The following is a 23,273-nucleotide window of genomic DNA, read 5'->3' as shown; positions in this document are numbered from 1 at the left end:
TCTCTTAACTAGCCTAAATTTATATAATTTCAAATCTATGGTCATTATTGCTAACCAATTAGAAAGAATGGCCTCGCGTATTGAAGGAACCTGGTTGAAGAACAACAGAATACAAACAGTTCAAAGTTGAAATAGCAAATAACCCTGCCACCCACAGACGTCTCACCTGTTAGTGGTCTCGGTCGGTCAGCCTGCCTTGACAGGGTCAGGTGCTATTCAATCGATTAAGATGTAATTATATAGTGTATGACGAGCTGGTAGAGGTATTTTACACCTTATCTCCGAACTGCTATCGTAGTCATCTGAGAGCTGGTTTGTTTCACTCTTTCATCTAACTGCTTAATAGGATGGCCCCCCTCGAGACAATCGTACCAGTACCTCCACACCTGGCTCAAACCAATTATGCAAACAACATGCAAAAACTCCACTTCACAACACAGAAGTACTTACTTATCTGTGGTCATTTGCAAACCATGCTTCCTCTGACGTAACGCAAGCTTTATGCAAACATATTGTTTTTCAAGTGTCCTCAACTATTAAACTTCGCAACCAGTGATATCAAAAACAACTTAATACTTTGTCTTTCACTTGCCTTTACCTGTTGATTTACACTCACAACTACATTACATATATTATTATTATTATTATGATTAATAATAATAATAATAATAATAATATTAATAAATGGGGATGAGACAGAAACGTCATCTCTGAGTGAGCGAGTCAGAGGGTTCCACAGACACTAACAGCAGGGCTGATATTCACAAAACCTTCTCACAACACCTTCCTCACCTTGTGTTCCCCTCTAGTGATTAATGAAAGAAGAAGTCTCAGGGGAATATGCAGATCTGGGAAGTGTGATATATGCAAATTGAGTACAAATTTCCCTCTTTTTAGAACTGCGCAGAATATCACCATATCCTCCTTACTTACTGCAAATCAAACCTGTCATAATGACGACAACTACACCCCCGATACAATAATCCACCAGCAGAGAGCAGTGTTGTCCTTTTAAGGACACAAATACACAGGAAATCTCTGATATCTGGTAGCATGATAGCATCACCGTCGTCAGAAAGGTATGCGAAGGGAGAGACACAACTCCGCCCCATCTTCCGTTCCGGGTGAAATTTCACGCTAAGCAGACACACCCGTGTGTATTCTGGACTGGAAGGCAATGGGACAGTGATTACGTTAACATTTCGAGTAAACACCCGTTCTGAATAGAACACCAGGGGTCACTCGCATCAAACCTTGGTTATCATGACTTCCTTGGTTTATTACCAGGGCAATGTTGCCTGGGTAGTTTAAGTGCCACTTAATAAATATGTCAGGGTCTAACTCAGGTGTAATTGGATGCACCTGTGCAGCAACACTGAAGGTTTAATCTCACTTGCAACGTACTATACCCCACACACACACACACGACATATGAATATGCTATATATATATATATATATATATATATATATGCACACAGGACATATGAATATATGAATATGCTATTCCAGCGACCAATACGAGGCTTTGGAAACAAAACAAAACAAGCACCCTATAGAGCTTTTCTCAAAACCATCTTTATTCTCAAGAGCCAATTCACATTAAGTGCAATTATCATCATCATGAGCATCAAAATATCATTATTATCTCTTTAGTGCAACTTCTCTTTTCTTCCAGAGTACCCAAACCAGTGCGTCCAAACCTGCCAGATTGAATTTAGGGCAACGCTGTTTTACAGCTGCCACTGTGCAATACATTAAATTTGGTACAAAAAAAAACATCATTTCATCCACATATTCACTCTCAATTTGACGCACACTCTAATCACACTCCCTTTCTCTCCATGACTGTCTCTCTGAATATCATCAACGACGATACTACATCATGAACAATGGTATTTCTTTTGCTAAACAATCAGACACGAAAACACACAGGGAGAGAAATCTGTTATTCATTTGACAGTGCATTGCTTCACTGATGTTGGTGATGCTTTGAGAATGGAGTAGGTCTTGCGTCTTTTGTGTCATGTCCATGAAAACGTTGTAGCGGTATTGTTTTGTTGTCCTGACAGTAAATATATTTCTATACAGTAATAACCAATTTGTCATGGTGAAAATAACACTGTAAACAGTGGTCCAATCTATGGTCCATGAAGTTCTGTTCATAGTTCTTCTTTTAAAGGAAAACAAGTCTAAACAGATAGGCCTATGTTGTTTGTTTTGCAATTAATTTTAGAGAAAGATTTCTTTGAATGTTTTTTTTTTTACATAAAACAGTAAAATGTTCATAAATTGCATACAATATCCGTAAAAAATTCATCAGTCTGAAAATATACATCCTTTTTCCTTTGTACTGTAAAATAGCTTTTCTATGGTGCAACCTTTGTTGTTGGTTTTCTAACTGAGAAACTTGAAGAGTAACCACTCTTGTGAGAGATAATACCACACTGGCACTTTAAGAAGTGTCACACGGAATAGGTAACATTCTGAGAATCCCACAATTCTGAGAATTCAACAATGTCACTCATTCTGGGAACACTGGCTCAGCCTGTCCCTGCTCACCTGTGAACTCTGTGACCCTGCGCCTCTTCTTCTCCTTCTCTCTCTGATTGTCTGTGCATAAAACTTTTGAGTCGGTGCAGTTTGTGTGGTGTGTGAGGTCCTAGTCATTCAAACACTGCAGCAATTCTATTGCTTCATGAAAGGCATCACTTGACAGAAAACACAAGCTACTTTGAGGAATAGTGTGAATATTTAGATACATGGATTTACACAAAGCTTACCAATTCTGCCATGTTTAAAACAGCAATATCATACATCGTAAAAAAGAAGAAAGAAATACAGAAAAAGAAAGAGAAAAAAAATGTTGTAGAGTTTTCACAATCTCATCAGCTATTTCACTGTACCCTGCTGACGTTGCATCATCTTTTTACATGTATTTTCATTTATTTGGGGCAGCCATTTTCTTTCTTCTCTGCCTCAAGATTTCCAATGACCTGTCTCTTGGTCAGCAGTGGGGTCTGCCCCCCTGTGTGTGATTCAGGCATGAATCAACTATTTCATAGCACCAACCAGTCCATGTAAGAACATCACCATAGTTAATTACATTACCTCACACGATTAGAAATAATATGACACGAGTAACAAGCTATCAAACTAGAAGGGGGACTACACAACAAAAGTGTTCTGTTTCATGGTGTGCGTATGTGTGTGTGTCCACACAATGAATACTGGACGCATATTTTATAAGAAGTCACTGATAGCCAGTCAGGTTAGATTATGCATCCTGGTCCAGGTAGAAGATCTTATAAGAGGGGCTCGGTTCCCTCACATTTGGCACTGACTTGAGTGGCATCATTCAAAAGAGAATAATATTCACGGATAGTCTTTTCCTGACATCGCGTTAAGATGTGCTTTCATAAGTCTTGGATCGGCGCACCAAGGACAAGATGAGAAATTTTTTTTTTTAATCTGTGATTGTCCCTACGGATGAGCTGGCTTGTGCCTTAACACTGCTTCTTTTAGTGTGTGGCGGGTGGTTACAGTGTGAGCTGTTGTTTGTGAGGAAGTATGTGTATGTGATTGAGTCACAGAATGGCAGCGCTGAACCGTTGGCTCTCACAGACCACCACCAGAGGGACCCCTACACAGGGGGTTACAAACAACGGCAGAGCAGTGTTGACGGAGGATAACACAAGGGAACGGGGGAATGCAGGTCGACTGGCTAATAATGCCTTTGCTTTTTCGCACCAAACATTTGAGGGTGGAGTCAGTACTGAATGTGAAAAAAAAAGAAACACTAATCTTGAAAATGGTTCTTATGACGGAAACGAGTGCTGTCGACAATGACGAGACATGACCACCAATAAGCCAACTGTACAATTAATGCAAAAAAACAAAACAAAACTATAGTTTAACTAAGAAGTAACATTTTCCAAAATGAAAATAAAATGTTAATATTCACATGTACCCGCATCATAAGGAATGGTTCCATCCAAAACTAGGCCGTAAGCTACTCCTAAGCTGTGGAATGAGGTGACACTCAGTAGTGCTAAGAAGAGTTCTGCGTGTCCGGGTGTCCGATGGGCCCCCCTGAGGCCACCTGGGGGTTCTGAGGCGCCCACGCAGACACACACGCACACAACACACACCCCTCCATGGGGTGTCTGTCTGTCCGTCAGTCCTCGAAAACTTCCAAGAAGAGTGGAGGGAACAGCTCGTTGGGACACTCCACCTTCATGTGCAGGAAACGGCTGGCGTGGCACGCCCCGATCATCCGCAAGTCCGTCACCTTCATCAGCAGCTTGGGCCAGAAGTGGGCCACCTTGTGTTTGCGGTAGTTTATGTAATGTTCGAAAGCCAGGAGGAACTCCTCCTGACAGCGCTCGATCTGCTCCACCCTGGTCAGGCCCGGTCGATCTGAGGAGAGAGACACATACACAGAAAGGCAGATTAGTTTACATTCACACCGTACTGTATTGGAGCCACAAACAATTGATATATTGAGACTCAAATCACACATGCAAACCGTGACGTGGTTAAAACCATCTAGCGACTAGATTTTAAGACGTTCAGCACATCCACTGAATAAAACCAGACTACAGTACAGAGCTACAAGAAAAAAATAGCAGATTGAATTCACATTTTCCATTGATTTCACGACAATTGCAGACAATCTGTGCATAGGAGAGGAGATCGATGGCTTCACAGAACAGCATCGTCTTAGGGATGGAGGGATATGTTCCTCAGACCAAAGCTATTGATTCTCACAGCTGTAGCCACATTGTAGGACCATCATAAGATGATTTTCCGTCAGTGGGCTTAGTAATCCTTGGGCCTAATGGGCATTAAACAGACTTCTGGTGGAATGAATAGCAGTATTGACTGGCTGTGGCTAATCGCACAGGAAAGCAGGCCAGCAGACACTTAATGCCTTCATGGTTTATTTGGTGTTAAAGCCATAGTAGCTAAAAACAAAGCTCTTCTATAGACTATAAACCCCTAGAACCTGGAATGGAATATATTGGTTATATTCTTTATCCTCTTTAAACTCTTGTGGCAGCAACCCTAACCTTATAATTAGAGGGTCATGACCTATGACCCCATAGGAGTCCGGTTCATTGGCCAACAATGGGATGATTTGAGGAGGGTACCGTTATAATGAAAGACTAAAGAAAGATGACCACGGGAAACAAAGAGAAAAAAATATCTCAATGAGCTGACTGAAATACACAAGGCTCCGTATTACATCATGGGCAGGATAGGCTGTAACAATGGGAATTCCAGACCACCCATTGTATAATACTGTTTTTACTATTCAAGTGGAAAATAAATCAGAGCAATTAGCCAACTCTTTTTGAAATTATCATTTTAATTACAGTATCATTTTGGCAGCTAGAGGTTTTCTCTGTCAATGCTTTGTAAGCTTGTAGAAAAAATATGGCCTTGTAATAATGATCCTTTTAATCACCTATTTATATTTATTAACGAGAAATCTAGAGATACTCAACTGTAAACGTATCCATTTGTGATGTCATAATAAAATTGAACAATAACAACAAAGAAAAATAAACAAACATATAAATAATTAAATAACTAATGAATGCGTAAATGAAATGAATAAATAAATGAATGAATGAATACTGTAGGACCATTTGAGCACCTAACCTTTAAGCCTGTCTACTGAAAACAAGAGGCCGGATGTGTGATTGGCTGACGCTCACCGGAGGACAGGAGGATGACGGCCTGTAGCAGAGCCACCTCTGAGTCATCCAGGTTGAAGGAGGAGAGCGAAACGCCCAGGTCAAAGATGGCGTCCGAGACGACTCCCAAGCCTCCATTCTTCAGCTGGCCACGGGTGACGGCCATTTCCCCGTTTAGTGTGAGTGTCTCGCTCTCTGGATCGTAGCGCACTGCCGCTCGTAAGGACATGATCTCCATGCAGCAGCCTTTTAACAGGATGATCTGGTCTTCACAAGGCAGCTGGTTCACAGAACAGAGAGAGAAGGACATGTAACACATAGCTAAATACATTTAAACATAATAAAACAATAAACATTGACACTTGTTAATTTAATAGTGTTCAATTTGTTTTTACTGTAGTTGAAATCATTTAAAAAAATTTTTATCTAGGTCTTTTGAGTTTATTTATTTGTATGTAGTCTATATTCTGCTGTTTTTAATTAGTACAGAATTTGTCTTATTCATCATTTGTACATTTCATCTATGTGAAAAGTACTTTGGGGTATTGAACTGTGCCAAAGTTTAAACAAAGAAAGTCATTAAATAAACACCATCACTTCACAGAAACACCTTTTTTTTTTTTTTTTTTTCTGTTTTATTTAATTTTTAAGATGAATAGTAACTGACAATTACATGGTAAAAAAAAACACACAATCTTCTCACACTAAAACAAAAACCAACATTTCTTTAGCCTTATCAACAGTGTCCTATTTTCGTTATAGGGTAGCACTTTACGTTCAGAATAAGTGGGTACCATGGTAATTGCCAGTAATTACCGGTAATTACCAGTAACAACAAAGGAAACTATTTATCAGTAATTATCTGTGGTTACCAGTAACACTAGACAATTATCTTGTAATTACAAGGTAAGACGGACTGTAGTTTCCACGTAATTATTTTGCATGAAATATGTTTCTTTCCACATTATTGTTGCAACGTTTCCATATCATATTGTATTGTGTTCATGGGTTTCAATGATTCAAGAACAATATGGAAATGGTGCAATAATAATAATACAGAAACAAGCGTCTTTCATGTACAATTATTATTATGTGGAAACCACAGGCCACCGATAATTACTGATAATTACCCACTTATTCCGAGCTGCATTTTAATGTGCTACCCTTATGTTAATAGTATCTTATTTTAGCTTATTATGCATTACAAAATATCAACATAATTACTTATCAGGTGAAGTCAAGTTTAAAAGGATAGTTTTTACACCTCATAGTCAAATGGTTCCTTACCAGGGACGTTTCCTTAACATTCTTCGCCCCACCCATCCTTGCATAGCACCTGCTCTTACTTAAATCTGCGCATGTCCATGTTCCTTTCCCAGAAAGTAGTCCATGGGCCAGGAGAAACTGTTATCCATGATTCAGACTTGCTTAAATAGCCACTACTAACTTACACTTACATTACCAGGCTATAGCCATGGCTATTTAAACAACATGGATTACAGTTTCTCCTGGCCTGACTACTATCTGGGTAAAGCCAGCAAGCACTTTTCAATTTTTACAAACACAGGCGATTCCAACCGATGACAGGATCTCTATTGCAAGACAAATTCTCCATGTCCCGCAGCAATGTATACTGCACAAGCAGACCTGATGGTTGCTCTCACACTAGGCGATGCGACCGAAACCCCCCCCCCCCCCCCCCCGGAATCGTGCACCTGCCCGGCTTTAGGAACCATCTGACTGTAAGGTGTAAAAAAGTTAACTATCCCTTTAATCAAGTCAATTAAATCAAGTTTAATATTATAAATAATATATATATATTTTTTATTTTTTTATTTAAATGTATTATTATAATAACAAATGAAAACCCTGCTTACCTCACAAAACATAGGCAGCTTTTTGGCAAAGTCCACCACTCGGGTGATGGCGGGGGTGATAATTTTTGTAAACTGACTGAAGGCTTCTATGTCCACTTTGCTCCCTTCAGGTGCATTTACGATGGGTGCTTGACCAATGTCCTCAGGCTGAAACGACATGAAGGGAAGGAGGGCTCAATGATCTGAACGTGTGTCCAATAGGGACATCTACTAACACAACACATTCTCCTCTTAGCGTGAGACAGGTCAAAGGGTAACAGCATGACAGAAAAAAAGTCGACCACTGTGGCCATGGTTCAGGGGGAAAAGGAGGGAAAGGGGGGAAACTTAAAAGGTGGGATAATTGAGAGTGCAGTCATCCTCAGTTGGCAGTAGATTTTTGACTAGGGTTATCCACTGATGTGGTTTGTAGAGTGTGACACTAAATAGTTCCCTTCTGACCAGAGGAAGTATTATCAGACAGAAAGAGAGTGTGAAAGCAGAGAGCCCAGATGGAGACGGGACAGGTCACTGCGTACAGCACCCCCAAGCTTCTGTTGCTTTGGCTTTAAATCAATAGGCAGATAAAACACTTTGTATAATGAGCCCTTAAGAGTCCTTCTTCTGAGTACACCTTCAATCTGTCACAGCTAGTGGAGAGCTACTGTACACATACACAATACTTCAAGTATATCCATACTATAGTTTATACTAACTCAAAACAGATAGCAGCGTGAGATTTGAGAAGCGTTTCATAAACTCAGTATATATTTTTGTCTACGGGTTCTTACCTTGGCTTCCTTCACCCCCACTGCACTCTGGTCAGAAGTATAGAATAAATTACATGTTATTTCATTAAGTAGCATTGCTTCCTCGACCTGTTGGGCAATCAATAGGGATTGTGAAGTTTCAAGAACCCGTGTCAAGCCAACTAAAACAAAACAAGTTTAAACTGAGAGACAGATGAGATAAGTGCAGAGAGAAACAGGTGAGTACACAGATGCAAAGGGGTTTCCATGACAAGATAAGGCTCACACTGAAGAACCTCTATCAGAGCTGTCTCACACTTTCGTTGACAGATCGAAGTGATTCTGCTTTGACTGACTGCTCGAAAATGAGGTTATAATGGCAAATCTACTGAACCTATTCATTACTAATATTGCATTACGATAGAAACAAATTCTTAATACATAATTAAATTAAACAATTCAAACAATCAAATGGCTACCTATCTTAGATTACAGTATGTGTATCTACCTAACCAACAGCCTGTTGCCTGAGTCTTTCTAATCTCTACTTGGAAACCCCACGATAAAGTCAAAAGGTCCTGAGACAGACATCAATCTGGAGAGAGGAATTAGGCTTTACGGAAAAGAAAATAAATTAGTCAAAAAGGTGAGGTGTGAATGAAAGGTTCTACTCTATAGATAGAGAAAGAAATAGAACAAGAAGAGAGCAGTTTGTTTTAGTATTTGTTTTGATTAAGGACATTTCTTAAGGAGAAAAAACAAACAGAGAATAGATGTTCCGTTATAAGTTAGTTCTGCTGCGTTGAGGAACACACTTTCTCCAGCGTCCAGCTAATTCTCCCCACTCTACAAGGAGATACAAAAAACATGGATATATTAACGTTGGGAACAGTGGTGAGGGTGGGGTTGGGTATTGGGGGGAGGGGGGGTGGGGTGGTGGGGTACGGAGAGTGGAATTCTGGGAATGTGCACTGACATGGACGCTGTGTCAGGGAGGAGACGTCTCACCAAGAATTTGCGTTTTTGTTTCCAGTGGTTGCCCTGGGCGTTGGTGGACATGTGGGCCTCCGTGACCATGCGGATCAGGTCCCACTCCTCCCGGGTGGGCTCCGGTCGGTCCCACACCACCTTCTGCAGCTCCTCCCGCCGCCGCCGCTCCCGGTTCTCTTCAATCAACTTCCGTTTGGCCAACCGCTTGCTGTCGTCCAGCACCACTGGGAGGGGAAAGCGATGAGGGGAGGAGGAGGAGAGGGAGGTGGAAGGTGAAGGGGGGCGGGGGGTCACCAAGGATCAATCATAAAAAATAGCAAGAGAATTAGCAACCACCCTTTAACACATACAGTCCAGTGCCATCAGAGACATCAGATTGTATCCACCGCGCAATTGATTCCCACAAGTGTTTTAGTTCTAATCACTAAAAACATTACATGTCTAAACTGTATCATACAGCATAACTATTACGTGTTGCTGCTGGTGTAATATGGCTATAGACCAACAGATATTACTCTCATAGCCAGTGGTCATGTCACACTGTTTAAAACACAACAGTGGTCATGTCACACTGTTTAAAACACAACAGTGGTCATGTCACACTGTGTAACTATGGTGGAGTGTTACAACTTGGCTGCTTTTAAGCCTTGTCCCTTGAACAAGTAATGGATGTTTTGACATACGTGTGAATCGCCTGAGGGACAGCTGCGCCGTTTGACCTAAAGTGCCCTGTCTGAACTAATGCAAGCTCAATTTCTTAACAGTGTGTTTGTCTCGGGCCTTAAATACCTCGTAATGTGCAACCAGTGAGGTGATGTGGGACATCCTCTCAAGAAGCTATTTTAGGGTTTACTTACAGTCTGTTGCCATGCCAACTGCAATGCACTTCTTGAAGCGGCATTCCTGGCACTGGTTTCTGGTCACTTTGTCGATGATGCATTTCCCCTCGTACTTACATGCGTAAGACGGATTGAGATTCTTCTGGATTGTACGGCGGAAGAAACCCTGTGAAAAAATGATAAATAACATGTTCAAAACCTTTCTGAAAATGGACCGGATTCCCTCCATCAGCAAGGCCATTCTTTCTAATCGATAAGCAATAATGACAATATATGTAAAATGATATACATTTAGGGTATTTAATAGCAACTGATCCTATCAAGGTAGGCTAAATGACCGAGACCACTAAGTGAAACATCTACCACAGATAAGGGTTGCAGTGCTATTTCATATTTGAATGTTGCTACATATGTTTTTCAATTCTTTTCAGTGTCATTTCAACAAATGGCCATGACGTGAGCAATGTTACATTACCTGATTAGCCTACTGTTGAATCAAACCTCATACATAAAATACTGATAGCAAAAGATGCCATTTCGAACCCTGCCTATAGTGTTGCTGATGCAGCCTCTCCAGCGCGCAGGGAACATGGAGATTTGGCTGACACTGGAGCTCCGCACGCACATTTGGCGCGTAAAGCACAGATCCACGCATGTCAGGCGGTGCGCAAGGAAATGAGAATAGACCCGTCTGTATTATTATTATTATTATTTTTAAAACCTCTCGATTTGGGTCCGGGTGGTCAATGTATAGTTCTTACACATAATCTATGAACAGAATCACTGTTTTACCTTATTTAGCCACAGAATCCCTAGTTCATCAGCGCCAACATTTTGAAGAGGCAGTACTTTCATATTTGTATTTACTGTAGGTCCATATACTGTAGGTCCATATACTGTCGGTCCATATACTGTAGGTCCATATACTGTAGGTCCATATACTGTAGGTCCATATACTGTAGGTCCATATACTGTATCTATCTATTTAGCGCTGCCCATTTATTCTATTTAGCGCTTTAAATTTACCTTGCAACCCTCACAGGTGATACAGCGATAGTGATAGCCTGTAGCTTTGTCCCCACACACGACACATAACTCGTCCTTATCCAGGTAACTTGGGATGTACCCTAAAAAAGGAGAAAAATATTGTTAAAGTCAACAAAAAAACGGAACTAAAAATAAGGTTAGACTAGTTAGTGGACAGTGGGGATAGTTAAATGTAAATCCATGCAAAAATGTAGGCATTCAGTAACAAACTAGGCATTGTCAGATGTGTATGTTCAAACATGCATACTCAAAGGAGTGATGAAGAAGAATGGGTTAACTAAGAATTTAATATTTCCCCCTTTTATTTTCTTACCCTTTGACAATGGAAATGTAGCTGGACACAAACACTGACAGGCAGAAATACAGCTGAAAACAACCGTGCCAGGGGTCTAAGCCGTGGCACAATATCGCACCACAACTTAATTGCATTGCAATGCCAAAACGACAGACACAAAAAAATAGGCAACGCCAATAATTACAATACGGTTCTTTGCTGCTTAGACCCCTAAATAATGAGGGGAGGGCAAGGCTGAGCCGCAGAGAGAGGGGCAGGCCACGCGTGTCCAGGGAGGGGCCCCTCCGACTCCAGACTGAAAGTCAATAAGTGATCAATACCAGTTGAGGAGAGTCAGGGGCCAGCCAGCACCCAGCACGCTGCGGCCTTCTGTTCCCCTGTCTGTGGCCTGCTCCCAACCCCATCAATCAATACACCCCCCTCCCATCCACTGCCCCTCCTCACCCACACACCCAAGCACTGAGCATGCGATGCAACAGGTTCTATGACAGTTCCCTCTCATTATGACACCTTAAGTCATTCACAGTAATTACTCTAAACTAACCCTGCCCCCCCCCCCCCTTTTTTTTTTCCTCTGAACAAATCCTCTTACAATGTTGCGATTTGTTGATGCGTGTGGCTATCCTATGGTTTACTCCTGTCTCATGAATCAATTTCTTCCCTGAAAGCCGTTTATGTGAAAATGCTGAAATAAAGTAATCATTAATTTCATTGAACTGCAGCAGGTGCATCAATTGACATTGTAATAATTCCAACATCATGAACTGCACTACAACAGTGGTTCATGTAATGTTTTGGGTCAGGTCCTCAAAGGAGCACCAGTCCAAATGATTTGGTACTCAAAAGACGGCCCAAAGCAACACAGAAATACACTTGGATTGCGTGGTAATGTCATGTCCCCCTCAACCTCAATGGGACTTCATGAATGAATGAAGGTTGAATATTAAAATGAAAGAACACTCTTAGAAATGCTGAAAAATAAAAATAATTTACAGCACACAACTGGTTTACACCAGAACACAAATGTGAAACGTCAAGATGAATTAATGTATGCTTTCTTGGACCATGAGTAAGGTAGTCTAACTGCATTGGGGTCCAGTAGGGTTAGGGTTAGGGCATATAATCTCTATTATCAACTGCTATATTTGCTAATATTTGATTGTAGCTGTAACAAATCCAATATTATCAATACCCATGACATCATTTCCCAGACATTGAATTGTAGAATGCATTTTTGTAGCCATCCCAAAGATTGGAATTGTGTTTGCATTACAAAATAAGAAACCCCATTACTGTCCCTTTAATTAGGTAGAGCAACTACTTCACATAACAGCAGCTTTTCAGAAGATATACTTTAGCTATAACTGTCATGCAGAAGTTAAAAACACATCAGGCCTACAGTTAATATACTGACAATTGTACTGCTTCTCCATTAGAGGCTTATATCCTTTCTTTTCACACAACCAGGGTTAGACAGCCAGTGTGAGCTCTGCTGTTTGCTTTGTATTATACTACAGCTTGTATTTCAATAACAAGGGGGCTCATAAAAATCAAACGTGCTTATTATAATGCTAATGTTGCTCCTGTCTCTGGCTGCGATCGAGTGGCGTCACATTGCGGATTCTTAAAGGACAGCTAAACTGAACTGCTGGAGGAGTGCAACTTGGTTGTTGTACATGAAATGTGTTCTTCAGTATACTTACAAAAAGTATACTTGATTGTCATATCTTTAAATATGTACTTCAGAATACTTTTTTATTTATTTATTTATTTGTATTTATCCAGATTAGTCTCATTGAGATAAAATCTATTTTTCAAAAGAGACCTGGTCCAAGACAGCAGCCAAGGAGAACAATATTTCAGAAAAGTCACAAACGTAGACACACACAACACAGACACCCTTACATTACAAACAACTTACAACCATAACACACTAAAACAAATTATACATAGACCTAACTAAAAAAGTTACTGATGTAGACACACATATAATTACACAAACAAACATGCAGTACAGTCATAAATAAAATCAACCATATGTACCACCAAACCAACCAACCAACCAACTCAACTCCTCCAAAGAAACAAGATCCTGGACTTTGAAACTAGTCTGGAATGAATTCCAAAACCACAGAGCTGAGTAATTAAAACACTTTTTGCCATGATCCATTCCGATTTTTTTTAACTGTTAACAGTAAGTTAGAGTGAGAGCGAAGCTGGTGTTTATTTTCTGATTGTATCAAAGAAGAACAAAGACTTAAACATGTTATACTTGTATTTCAATGATTCGTAATCCCATACTTCTTTTAAATTATTGTTTTACTTCTAACAAATGCACCTGAGAGACAGTACAGAACGTTAGGTAACCTGACCCTTCAATTGCATTGCAGTTGCACCTCTAATGGGATCATTAGCCTGCTTCCGACAGCGGGCCTTACCCTGTGCGTGCCAAGGCCGAATGCATTTCCATAGTCACTCCCGGACTTCAACGGTGCTTCCTCCGGGGCTATTCAGTGCTTAAACCCCTGGCTTTTAGCCAACTGCATGGGAATCACATGTTCCTCTCAACCTCAATGGGCCTTCATGAATGAATGAAGGTTGAATATTAAAATGAAATAACAGTCTTAGAAATGCTGAAAAAATTAAATTTGTAACTCTTGCATTGACATTTATGAAAATCCCCCTCTGACAGATCTACTGCCTATCCCCCACCCCACCCCCACCCATCCCCAACACACACCCCACCCCCACGCCCCCACAGACATCAGCGTTTAGCTGGAGACAACCACATTGTTTATCAGAAACACTATGCCATTATACAATAACATGACAAAAGTACAATACTTCAACAGTTAACACTGAGCTAAAACGACACCATTGGTATACACAACAATATTAATACACGCTGATATGCCATTGGCTTAAGTGCATCTATCTGCCCTCACTGTAAAAAGATAAAAAGCTGTCACACAACTGGGCAGTCTTACCTTTCTTGTGGGCCTCGTGCATCCACTGTATGTGGGAGAAGTCAGGCTTCCCCTCAGAGAAATAGTCAGGCTGGTGGTAGTGACTGAGAGGCACTTCGATGCTACAGAACTCACTTTTGAACACAGGGTTTCCCCCGGGGTAGGAGCAGGCATAAGGCTGGCTAGGTTGCCGCGCCTGCTCCATACAGGGTGGACGGTGCATGGGCTGGGGCTCACAGTGGCCGAAGCCTGTCCCCTCACCTCCGTACATGCAGTACTCCCCACCTCCCTGCACCGTGTAACCCCCACCCCCGCCATGGGGAAGCTCATACAGGTCGGACATACAGTAGTTCATTATGGTGAACTACACCGAAGGCACCGCACACACAAAGGTCTATCAAGGCAAAAAAAAAAAAAACGACAAAAAAGAGAACAAGGATGCCAAAACAACTAAACGTCTACAAAATCTTCTGAAAAAATAATCTTGAAATACATTTTCCACATAAATAGAAAACGGGCTAAATTTAGCCTAAGCTGCTTTATTATCTCACTCTTAATTGAATTAAAAACAGAAATAAAAATACTGATGAATTGCGTAAACAGTAGAACACCTTATGAAGCAGAATGACCTTATATACAGAATCCCTGGGCCACCCCAAGGAAGAGATTTATGACGATGCAGGGTTCTAATCTGGTACTCTGCAAATCCTGAGAGAGACAGAGGCAATGTTTTCACAGATTAAAGCCTTGCGTGATCAGCCTCCTGCATATGGTCCAGGTGGAAGTTACTGTATAAATAAAGTTAAGAAAACTAATCTAAAATACTTTTGGGGCAATACATTTTGGGGCGTAACCATTCCATTGGTATGACAGCCAGAATCCCCAAATAAGACTTTTTATATCTATCACAGAATAATTTAATCTATTGGAAACACTTAACCTGTGTTAACATAATTAAGTCCACCCAGTACAAACACTTACCACTAGTTAAAACAATTAACCCTTGTTAATAAGATACAGTAATCACCTTTGATATTGACTGTATCAATGTTTTTGTTGATAAAATGAATACAATATATTTCTTAAATGTAGTGTTGCATATATCTTGCAACAGTTATTAACCAAACTTTTAGTTTTTGCAAATTGTATGACTTTCTATCTGAATGTAGAACAGAAACTAAAACAAAAAACATTTATGAAATAGGTGTTTCTAAAAATCCAAAGAAACAGATGCATTTGTTTTGGCATATTTAGTTGAATTATCTGATACACCCACAGCTACATGTGGTGGAGTAATCTCTCTTTGCAGAAACTACACTGACCAAAAACTGATTTGTTATCAATGTGAACCTGCTAACCACCTTAAACAAAGTTAATTGTTCATGAACCATATGGTTTATTCTTCATGGAATAATCCAAATGGCAGTTTTCCAATCAAACAGTCATACTGTATGTTGTGATATACCTTATCTTGTGCTCACACCAAGATACAATTGTATAGACAAACAAAGGTTTAGTCTGTTAACCATTCAGAGTCAAGGATGGCATGTTAAGGGAATTTTTTTTTCGCATGTCCTGGAGTGTAGTCTATTTTTCTATCCAGTCACAATGCTGACAACATTAAATACTGACGGCTGTGTCATAAAAGCTCGTGACTTTATTCTATACTTCATAGGGTGCGTAGTTATAGCACACGTCGGACCTATTAATGTCAATTCTCCGCTCTTTCGCCTCCTGCCTAATCTCCGGCAGTTCGTGCTACCTGTGAAAAACTGCTCATTTACAGATGAGAGCTAACGTTTTGATGTTGTCACACAGCGTCGGATATTCACGTTTAATTTATCAATTAAACTGTACAACCGCTATTGAAGTTTGGCCTATATAAAATCCATATCACTGCATGGATTTATTAGATGCAGCCAAAATCCATACCAGAGCGTTGATTTATAAAATAATTCTGCTCAGCTCAAATGAAATTTAACGTCAGGCACTGACGATAAAATAACCGGTTCTAAACAATTCTAATAAGCCATAGAACAATTTTTGTTCAGGGTATGTGATACTTTTGTAGAACCGGTACATCGTGCAACATTACTATCCTTTTCAGACAGAAAATACAGCTTCAATTGCGCTTCCATAACTGTATTGATAATTCCAAGCGTAACTTTTCAGACAGAGGGAAAAGTTTCACACAGCGTCCGGTCACGAGTTAAAATCATTATTATGATTGAGACCCATAAGGTAATCTGCTCACATGTCCCTAGTGTATTTTAAAAGAAGACATCCCAAACTTTCTCTGCTGCAAACAGACAAAGGAAAAAAGTTGCGTACCACAACTACAATACAGTGTATCCATCCAAGTAAACATGTTGTCGTGACTAACCTATTATGACTTTAGACAAACCGAGTTTGGCTCAGACAACTGTGTTTAAGACTGTACAACGGTCAACACAACAGCTGGTAATACCAAGGTCATTTGAGACAAATCTTCTTGTAAAGACGGCCTGATGCCAGTTTAACTTTTTGATTAGGTGATGTCCTTACCGGGGCTTAATCTGGTTGGAGTTTCTAAGAAGACTTTAGAAAAACTGCCAAGCGTCCATCAGTCAGGGTAACTCCAGTCAATACTGTGCAATCTGTTCTATTTAGTGAATTATCACCAGGGGCTTTTTCCCTCCTTTTATCCCCATGTTGTTTCTTCTTTTATATTTCTATCTATTTAGATCCTCTTTAAAAACGAATCAATGTGGCTCTTAAAGGAGGTTTATAAATATTTACGGTAGGTCCGCTCCGTTGAAAACTACAGCTTCATCCATCAACCCGAAGCCCTGGCCACGAGGCTTATAAAACACCAAAACACACGGTTGACACTTTTATACCTTTACATAAAACACTATGTCACTATTCTGCAGGCATAGGGCGGATGTGGGCTAGGCTATTCCTTTTATGTTTGCTACTGTATAATTTATATCTATTCTCACAAAATGATAGTACAGTTTGTATTGGCAGTGTCTTAAAAGCCCATATGGGCTGAGCACCATGAAAGGTGTAAGACACTTCAATAACATTTTACATAAAATAAAATCAAACACTACTGAAACATCTATTTGTTCCTTTTGTAATCAACACAGACACATGGACAAGTTACAATAGGACCAGTAATTCTGACAAGGTAAAGGAGGACATTGATTATTTAAATGAGAGAGTAATCAAGTAATCATCTCGGTCCAATGGGTAATATCACATACAATTGATGACACCCACCTGAATAGTACATTTTCAAGAGTTGAGTTTCTGGGCTCACACTAAACACTGATCTATATCACTGAGCTCACTTAGCAGTAGCTTGAGCCATAAACACAGTTTTAAACACCACAAACACAACAATAGTTATGCCACCATCAAATATTCAATAGGCATGATTATCTGAATCTTATACCACAGCACATGAACAACTTGTTCATAAATAGTAGTTGGAGGAATTGAAAGTAAGACTTTTTTTTATCTTAAAATAGCAAATACTACAAGATACAATTAAACCTAAATCTATAATTAATAAATACATTTTCTTTAAACCATACGAAAACCATTCTACCCCAAATGCTCTCTCAAACATGATAAAACAAACTCACCAAAAAACATGGACTTATTGGTCAAATCTTGCTGTTCCTCTAGTAGTCCCTCTCAGACAGTAGAGTAGTCACAATGAAAACCCAATCTCCAGTCCTGGTATGGTCCAAAGTGATGCCAATGTGCCAGCATACACTGGCAATGCCATTCAGGCAGTTTGTCCTTATGGCCATTCTATGGACTAAGTAATACATGTATACTATAGTAGCAATAGGCTTTTGATATTTACACTATTGCCAGCTACATAGTTCCTCACTCCTCTACAGTAAAGCATGCCTAACCCTAACCCTGTGCACATGGGAGCATTTTACTCACTACTCTGCAGCGCCAGGCTGATAATAGACCTGAAGCAGGCTTTTCCCACACATGTATTCCCTCCAGGATCAATCATTTGAGGTCTTTGGGAGTTCAAAGCTGGTCATGCACAATTTTCAGAATGTAGAAATCTCCTTCGCTCAGGGTAGGGCCTGATTTAACATGCTGTCCTCAGCTAGATGTCCCCGGCGACACGGTGTTACCTGAGGAGGACAGTTCACTTGGAGCACCATCCCCTTAAAGGTCGGGGCAAGCCCAGGGGAATAGAGGGAAAGAGTCCTCAGGAGACACTGTGTCCCAGACATGTTAAAGGTCTCTTGAGATTATCACACTTAACGGTGCACAACATACCATTAACATTAACAGACTAAGATAATTGACTGCCTTTTTTTCAGGTGCCATCCCAAATTCGTTCTTATCATTGCACAAATAACAATTCAAAATGTAACTGAACTTCCCAACTGTATAGACCGACTGCATATTTTATATTACAGAGCAAAGTTGGGGTCAATTCCATTTCAATTCAGTCAATTCAGGAAGTAAATTCCAATTCCAATTCCAATATTCCTCTATGCTTTTCAATGCGGAACATTTTGAATTGGAGTTGGAATTACAATCCTGTAACAATCCTAAATAGGTAACCTTTGTGAATAATTCAAGTTCAACATGTAGTTCAATATGTAACATTCAAGCTTTCTAAAAGCTTTCTAATGGCTGCATTGACTATGTGTAATCGGTAGCAATCAGGCAATGAGATCCCTTGTTTTGGTCCTGAAAAGTGCTTTCTAAAATGGAGCATTGGGTGCAACACTCGGTTTGTATACAAACATATTGTTACTAGCCAGGGGGGTTCTAGGGGAGTGGACTCACCGATTTTCGCCTTTCTATCTCTGGTGGCTGCCTCTTCGAATCATGCACGCATGCAGAAACACAACAGCTAATGTCCGACACTGCAAGTCCATTTCGGGGGGTTATATTATTATTAGGGAGGATTTTGTTGTTTGGAACTGAATTCCGTTGTGGTGGCCAGAGGTGGCAGATTTCCAACAGACTTACATCCTGCTCCTCTAATACTATCATCCTGTTACTGCATGAACATATCTTGAATAACAATATTGCCACAGAAAAGGGTTTGAGATCCTCCGCTTTATCTGCATGCTGATAAAAAACCTGACAGAAAAAGACTGTGCTGCTGACAGGAAAAGACTCCTAAGGATGGACTTATGGTGTTTGGGTTTAAGGTTAATGCGTACATAATTGTCCATGACCAGTGACAGATGTCAGGCAAAGGACAGGCTAATGTGGCAACTTGTGGGGTGAGGTGCTAACAGGTTAATGAGCTTGGTTGGGAAACTGTTGCAGAGGCTCAAGGAGGCAGGGAAAAGGTGCTAATTAAGGCTACGTTCACACTGCAAGCAAAGACTGACTAAATCTGATGTTTTTTTCATATCAGATCCTGCCCCTCGGGATGCCCCACTAGTCAAATAGAAAACTGTAATTCTTGATTGCTTTCCTAAACTATAATATATATATGCATGCATATGCCATTTAGCTGACGCTTTTATCCAAATCGACTTACATTACAGTGAGTGCATACATTTTTTAGTATACATGGTTCCAGCGAGACTAAGGGTACTCTAAGAGTACTGATGAAACCCAACACATTCTTCTGAGATGAGTCAACCGCATTACATCTCTGACAACATGGACGAGTACAGACGAGTGGTGACATCTGGGCCTGTATCCATTACACTACGCAGCGATGAAGAGCATTTTGAGAGTCTAATCCTAGGAATCCCCTTAAACCTGGACAATGTCAAGGGGAATAGACCACAACCATGAGCTAATGCAGTCTAGTCAGACAGTGAGTCATGACCAGCTGGGAACAAGATTTGCGGGATGAATACAATTTTTTAAGTACCCGCTGCCATGCAAATATTACAATATACAGTCACACTTTATTTGAATAGTCCCCTACAGATTATCTACAGTTGCTCAAACTATCAACCACAACTCTGAGACACCTTGCTATTGGTCAAATCTGGCTGTTCCTCTCCAAGACTAGTAGTTCCTCTCAGACAGTAGTCACAATGAAAACCCAACCTCCAGTCCTGGTATGGTCCAAAGTGATGACAATGTGTCAGCTTACACTGGCAATGCCAAACAGGCAGTGCCAAGCTACCCTCATTGTCCTCATGGCCATTCCATGGACTAAGTAATACCCCTGTGTAGACACTGGTACTGATGCGAGAGATAATGAATATGAGGTTAAAAAGTTGCCTTTAAACGACATGGACTATTGTGACATCAGACATCTGAAAAAGAGGCAGAAAACGAGGCAGAAAATAATGGGTCTTGAACTCCTGACTTTATTGTCAACAGTAGGTTAAACCGCAAAACCTTAGGGGCTCTACAATAAATCAGAACACTCTGCTTGACAATAAAAGCAGTGTTTCCTATACAGACGGGAGTGACACAGTGTTGCACCCATCCTCACACTCAGCCATCTCCATCTTGTCTCTGTGCTCACACCACTCATCATTCCAGCTGAATTTAGATCAAATCTCTGCAGTGTCCCACAGAACACATGTCCCAAAGCACTGAGGTTACCAGAGCATCAGGCCCGCGCTGCCTCCTCTAATCAGAGGACAGAGGAGAGGAGATGTGCCCTAAACGGAAAACAATGTTTGATATAGCTGCAAGCAGCCATGCCAGGGGTCTAAGCCATGATACACCAATAGAATTATTGGAAAAGAATATTAGTTTTGAGTGACCAGTATAGAGTTCTGTTATATAAGTACCTGAGCCTGATGAAACCACATTGCAAGAGGAATGGAGACAGACCCACGCATCAAATTTCAGAATTCTAGGTTGTGTGGCGTGGCCCTTAGAAGTTTGTAATCTAATTAGCACGGTATAGCGCCATCATGTGGCGAAATAACATGACATTGCATGACAGGGTTTGTGTGGACTATTGCCCTCTGCCATCATGCAAAAGTTGCACGCTCTTGTGCCATATCATGTAAATGTTATTGGCATGTTCAGACACAGTAGTGTCGCAATAAGGACAATGAACAAAACAAGCGGCAACAATAACAATAGGACCCTGTGCAGCGTTGCCCGTCTAGACCCCTAATTAGACATGGGAGTCACGGGTGTCAAAACTAATAAACATTCCTCAGACACACACGGTGCTCTGAGGGGAGGACTGACCCTACGGTGCCTAGAGACTCATGAGATCATACACAGAGTTGTCACTCGACATAACTCAAGACAGCTGAACGCCACTCAACACCAGCAACACACTCCTCACGAGTAGTCTATGCTTCTTCCATTATTTGCATGAAAGGGCATTTTGGTATCAATGCTGAATGGTTTGTTTTCCATCTGGAGGTAAAGCAAATAGAGACTGAGTAAGATATCAACAGTGAATTGTGAATGTAACCAGAGGGTGATTTGCTTCAGAACGTGATATCTTAATAATTCAATAATTCAATTCCCAGCTGTGAATTGTGAATCTGAAAAAACAACTGTTTTAAATTAGGTTTCAGCCACATGGTAGCGCTGTGTAACAACTTAATCATGGCAAAGTGGGTCCTCTGTTTTGAACGATCCATTAAACTTGTACTGTAGCTACCTTTTGGGAAAGAGGGAACACACAGCTACTATTAAACGGTAAACTCTCTTCACCTAAAAGGCAGAGCGGCAGCCGGAGAGGGACATGCAGCAGCCTAATGGCCGAAGGACATTCTAAAATGTTTCATTTGAAACCAACAATCAATTTCATTCAGTTCATTTAAATTAGTTTTGAAAGAGGAATTCCAGAACACTTAATGTCCTGATTGATGTCCCATCACAGGAATGAGGAGACCAAAATGACATCCTCGTGCAGGGGCCATTACGCCAGACTGTAAATCCCAAATTCCACTGTCTCCATTGAGGCAAGACATTAATTTTAATTTTCCATAGACCCTGAAATATTTAGTGATTCGTGGAAATCCTGCTAAGGTCCTCTAATGCTATTGCCAGAGTTCTCTTTCACTTTGATGTCCCAACTTTGGGGGAATTTTCTCTCTTTGGTCCTCTCCCTAACCCTGTCCTCATGGGGCTTGCTTCGCCTCTCCGAAATAACTACACAGCCTTAGCCTAGCGCTGTGCAATAAAATTGATACAGCCGATTATTGCGTTATTATTTTTCACAATACTGTATCGATAATCCAGCCCTAGCATCTCGTATCGTGAGGTCCTTGCTAATACACAGCCATACCTTAACCTCAAAGCCACATCACTGTGTGAACTCCACAACCTCCTTAGGCCAGTCAAAACGGCCTTAACAAAATAACGCAGCATGCCACAGACGTCTTATATATCCATTTCTCAATGTACACAACAACAATGAACCTTGAACCATAGGCAGCGATAGTGCCAGTGGCACTGTTGTTTCAGGGAGGTTGTTAGCAGGTCGCTGTGGACTCACCCATGGCCTTTAAAGTGGGCCTCTATTGTCGGGACACTAAGCAGGTCTGCTGTGCCTACAGGGTCTGTGTAGTGTAGTTGTGTAGTGTAGTTGTGTAGTGTAGTTGTGTAATGTAGTTGTGTAGTTGCGTAGTGTAGTTGTGTGGTAGTGTAGTTGTGTAGTTGTGTAGTGTAGTTGTGTAGTTGTGTAGTGTAGTTGTCTGTTTGACAAGCAGCCTGCAACAGTGAGGAGGGCATGACGCCACGAGGCCGTGGTATTATTGACTGAGCTGTCCTTGAATGCACTAGTGGCGTGCGTGAATGAGGCTAACACAACTGCCGGGCATGGCATTTGCTTTAGAAACTGGGGTAGTGTGTGTGTGTGTGTGTGTGTATGTGTGTGCGTGCGTGTGTGTGTGTGTGTGTGTCT

At 40.8% G+C, this 23,273-nt stretch overlaps 1 protein-coding gene across 5 annotated transcripts in view; it reads right to left on the bottom strand.

The window, feature by feature from the left end:
* Positions 1-1,558: 1,558 nt before the first annotated feature.
* Positions 1,559-23,273, bottom strand: part of thrb (thyroid hormone receptor beta) — a 61,551-nt gene continuing 39,836 nt past the window's right edge. For 4 of the 5 annotated variants that reach the window (XM_083680930.1, XM_083680933.1, XM_083680932.1 and 1 more), the window contains 7 exons: positions 11,162-11,262; positions 10,154-10,301; positions 9,315-9,520; positions 8,349-8,435; positions 7,579-7,725; positions 5,723-5,981; positions 1,559-4,418 (listed from right to left, as the gene is read on the bottom strand). In XM_083680930.1, the coding sequence (XP_083537056.1) occupies positions 4,177-4,418; positions 5,723-5,981; positions 7,579-7,725; positions 8,349-8,435; positions 9,315-9,520; positions 10,154-10,301; positions 11,162-11,262 (1,190 nt within the window). In that variant the 3' untranslated portion in view covers positions 1,559-4,176. The remainder of the gene's footprint in view (positions 4,419-5,722; positions 5,982-7,578; positions 7,726-8,348; positions 8,436-9,314; positions 9,521-10,153; positions 10,302-11,161; positions 11,263-23,273) is intronic. The other variant, XM_083680934.1, reaches the window with a different exon arrangement.

This window comes from Argentina silus (assembly GCF_951799395.1).
Source record: "Argentina silus genome assembly, chromosome: 11".
Taxonomy (NCBI): Eukaryota; Metazoa; Chordata; class Actinopteri; order Argentiniformes; family Argentinidae; genus Argentina; species Argentina silus.
The sequence above is the reverse complement of the archived record's forward strand: the minus strand, read 5'-3'. Positions and strand labels throughout refer to the sequence as shown.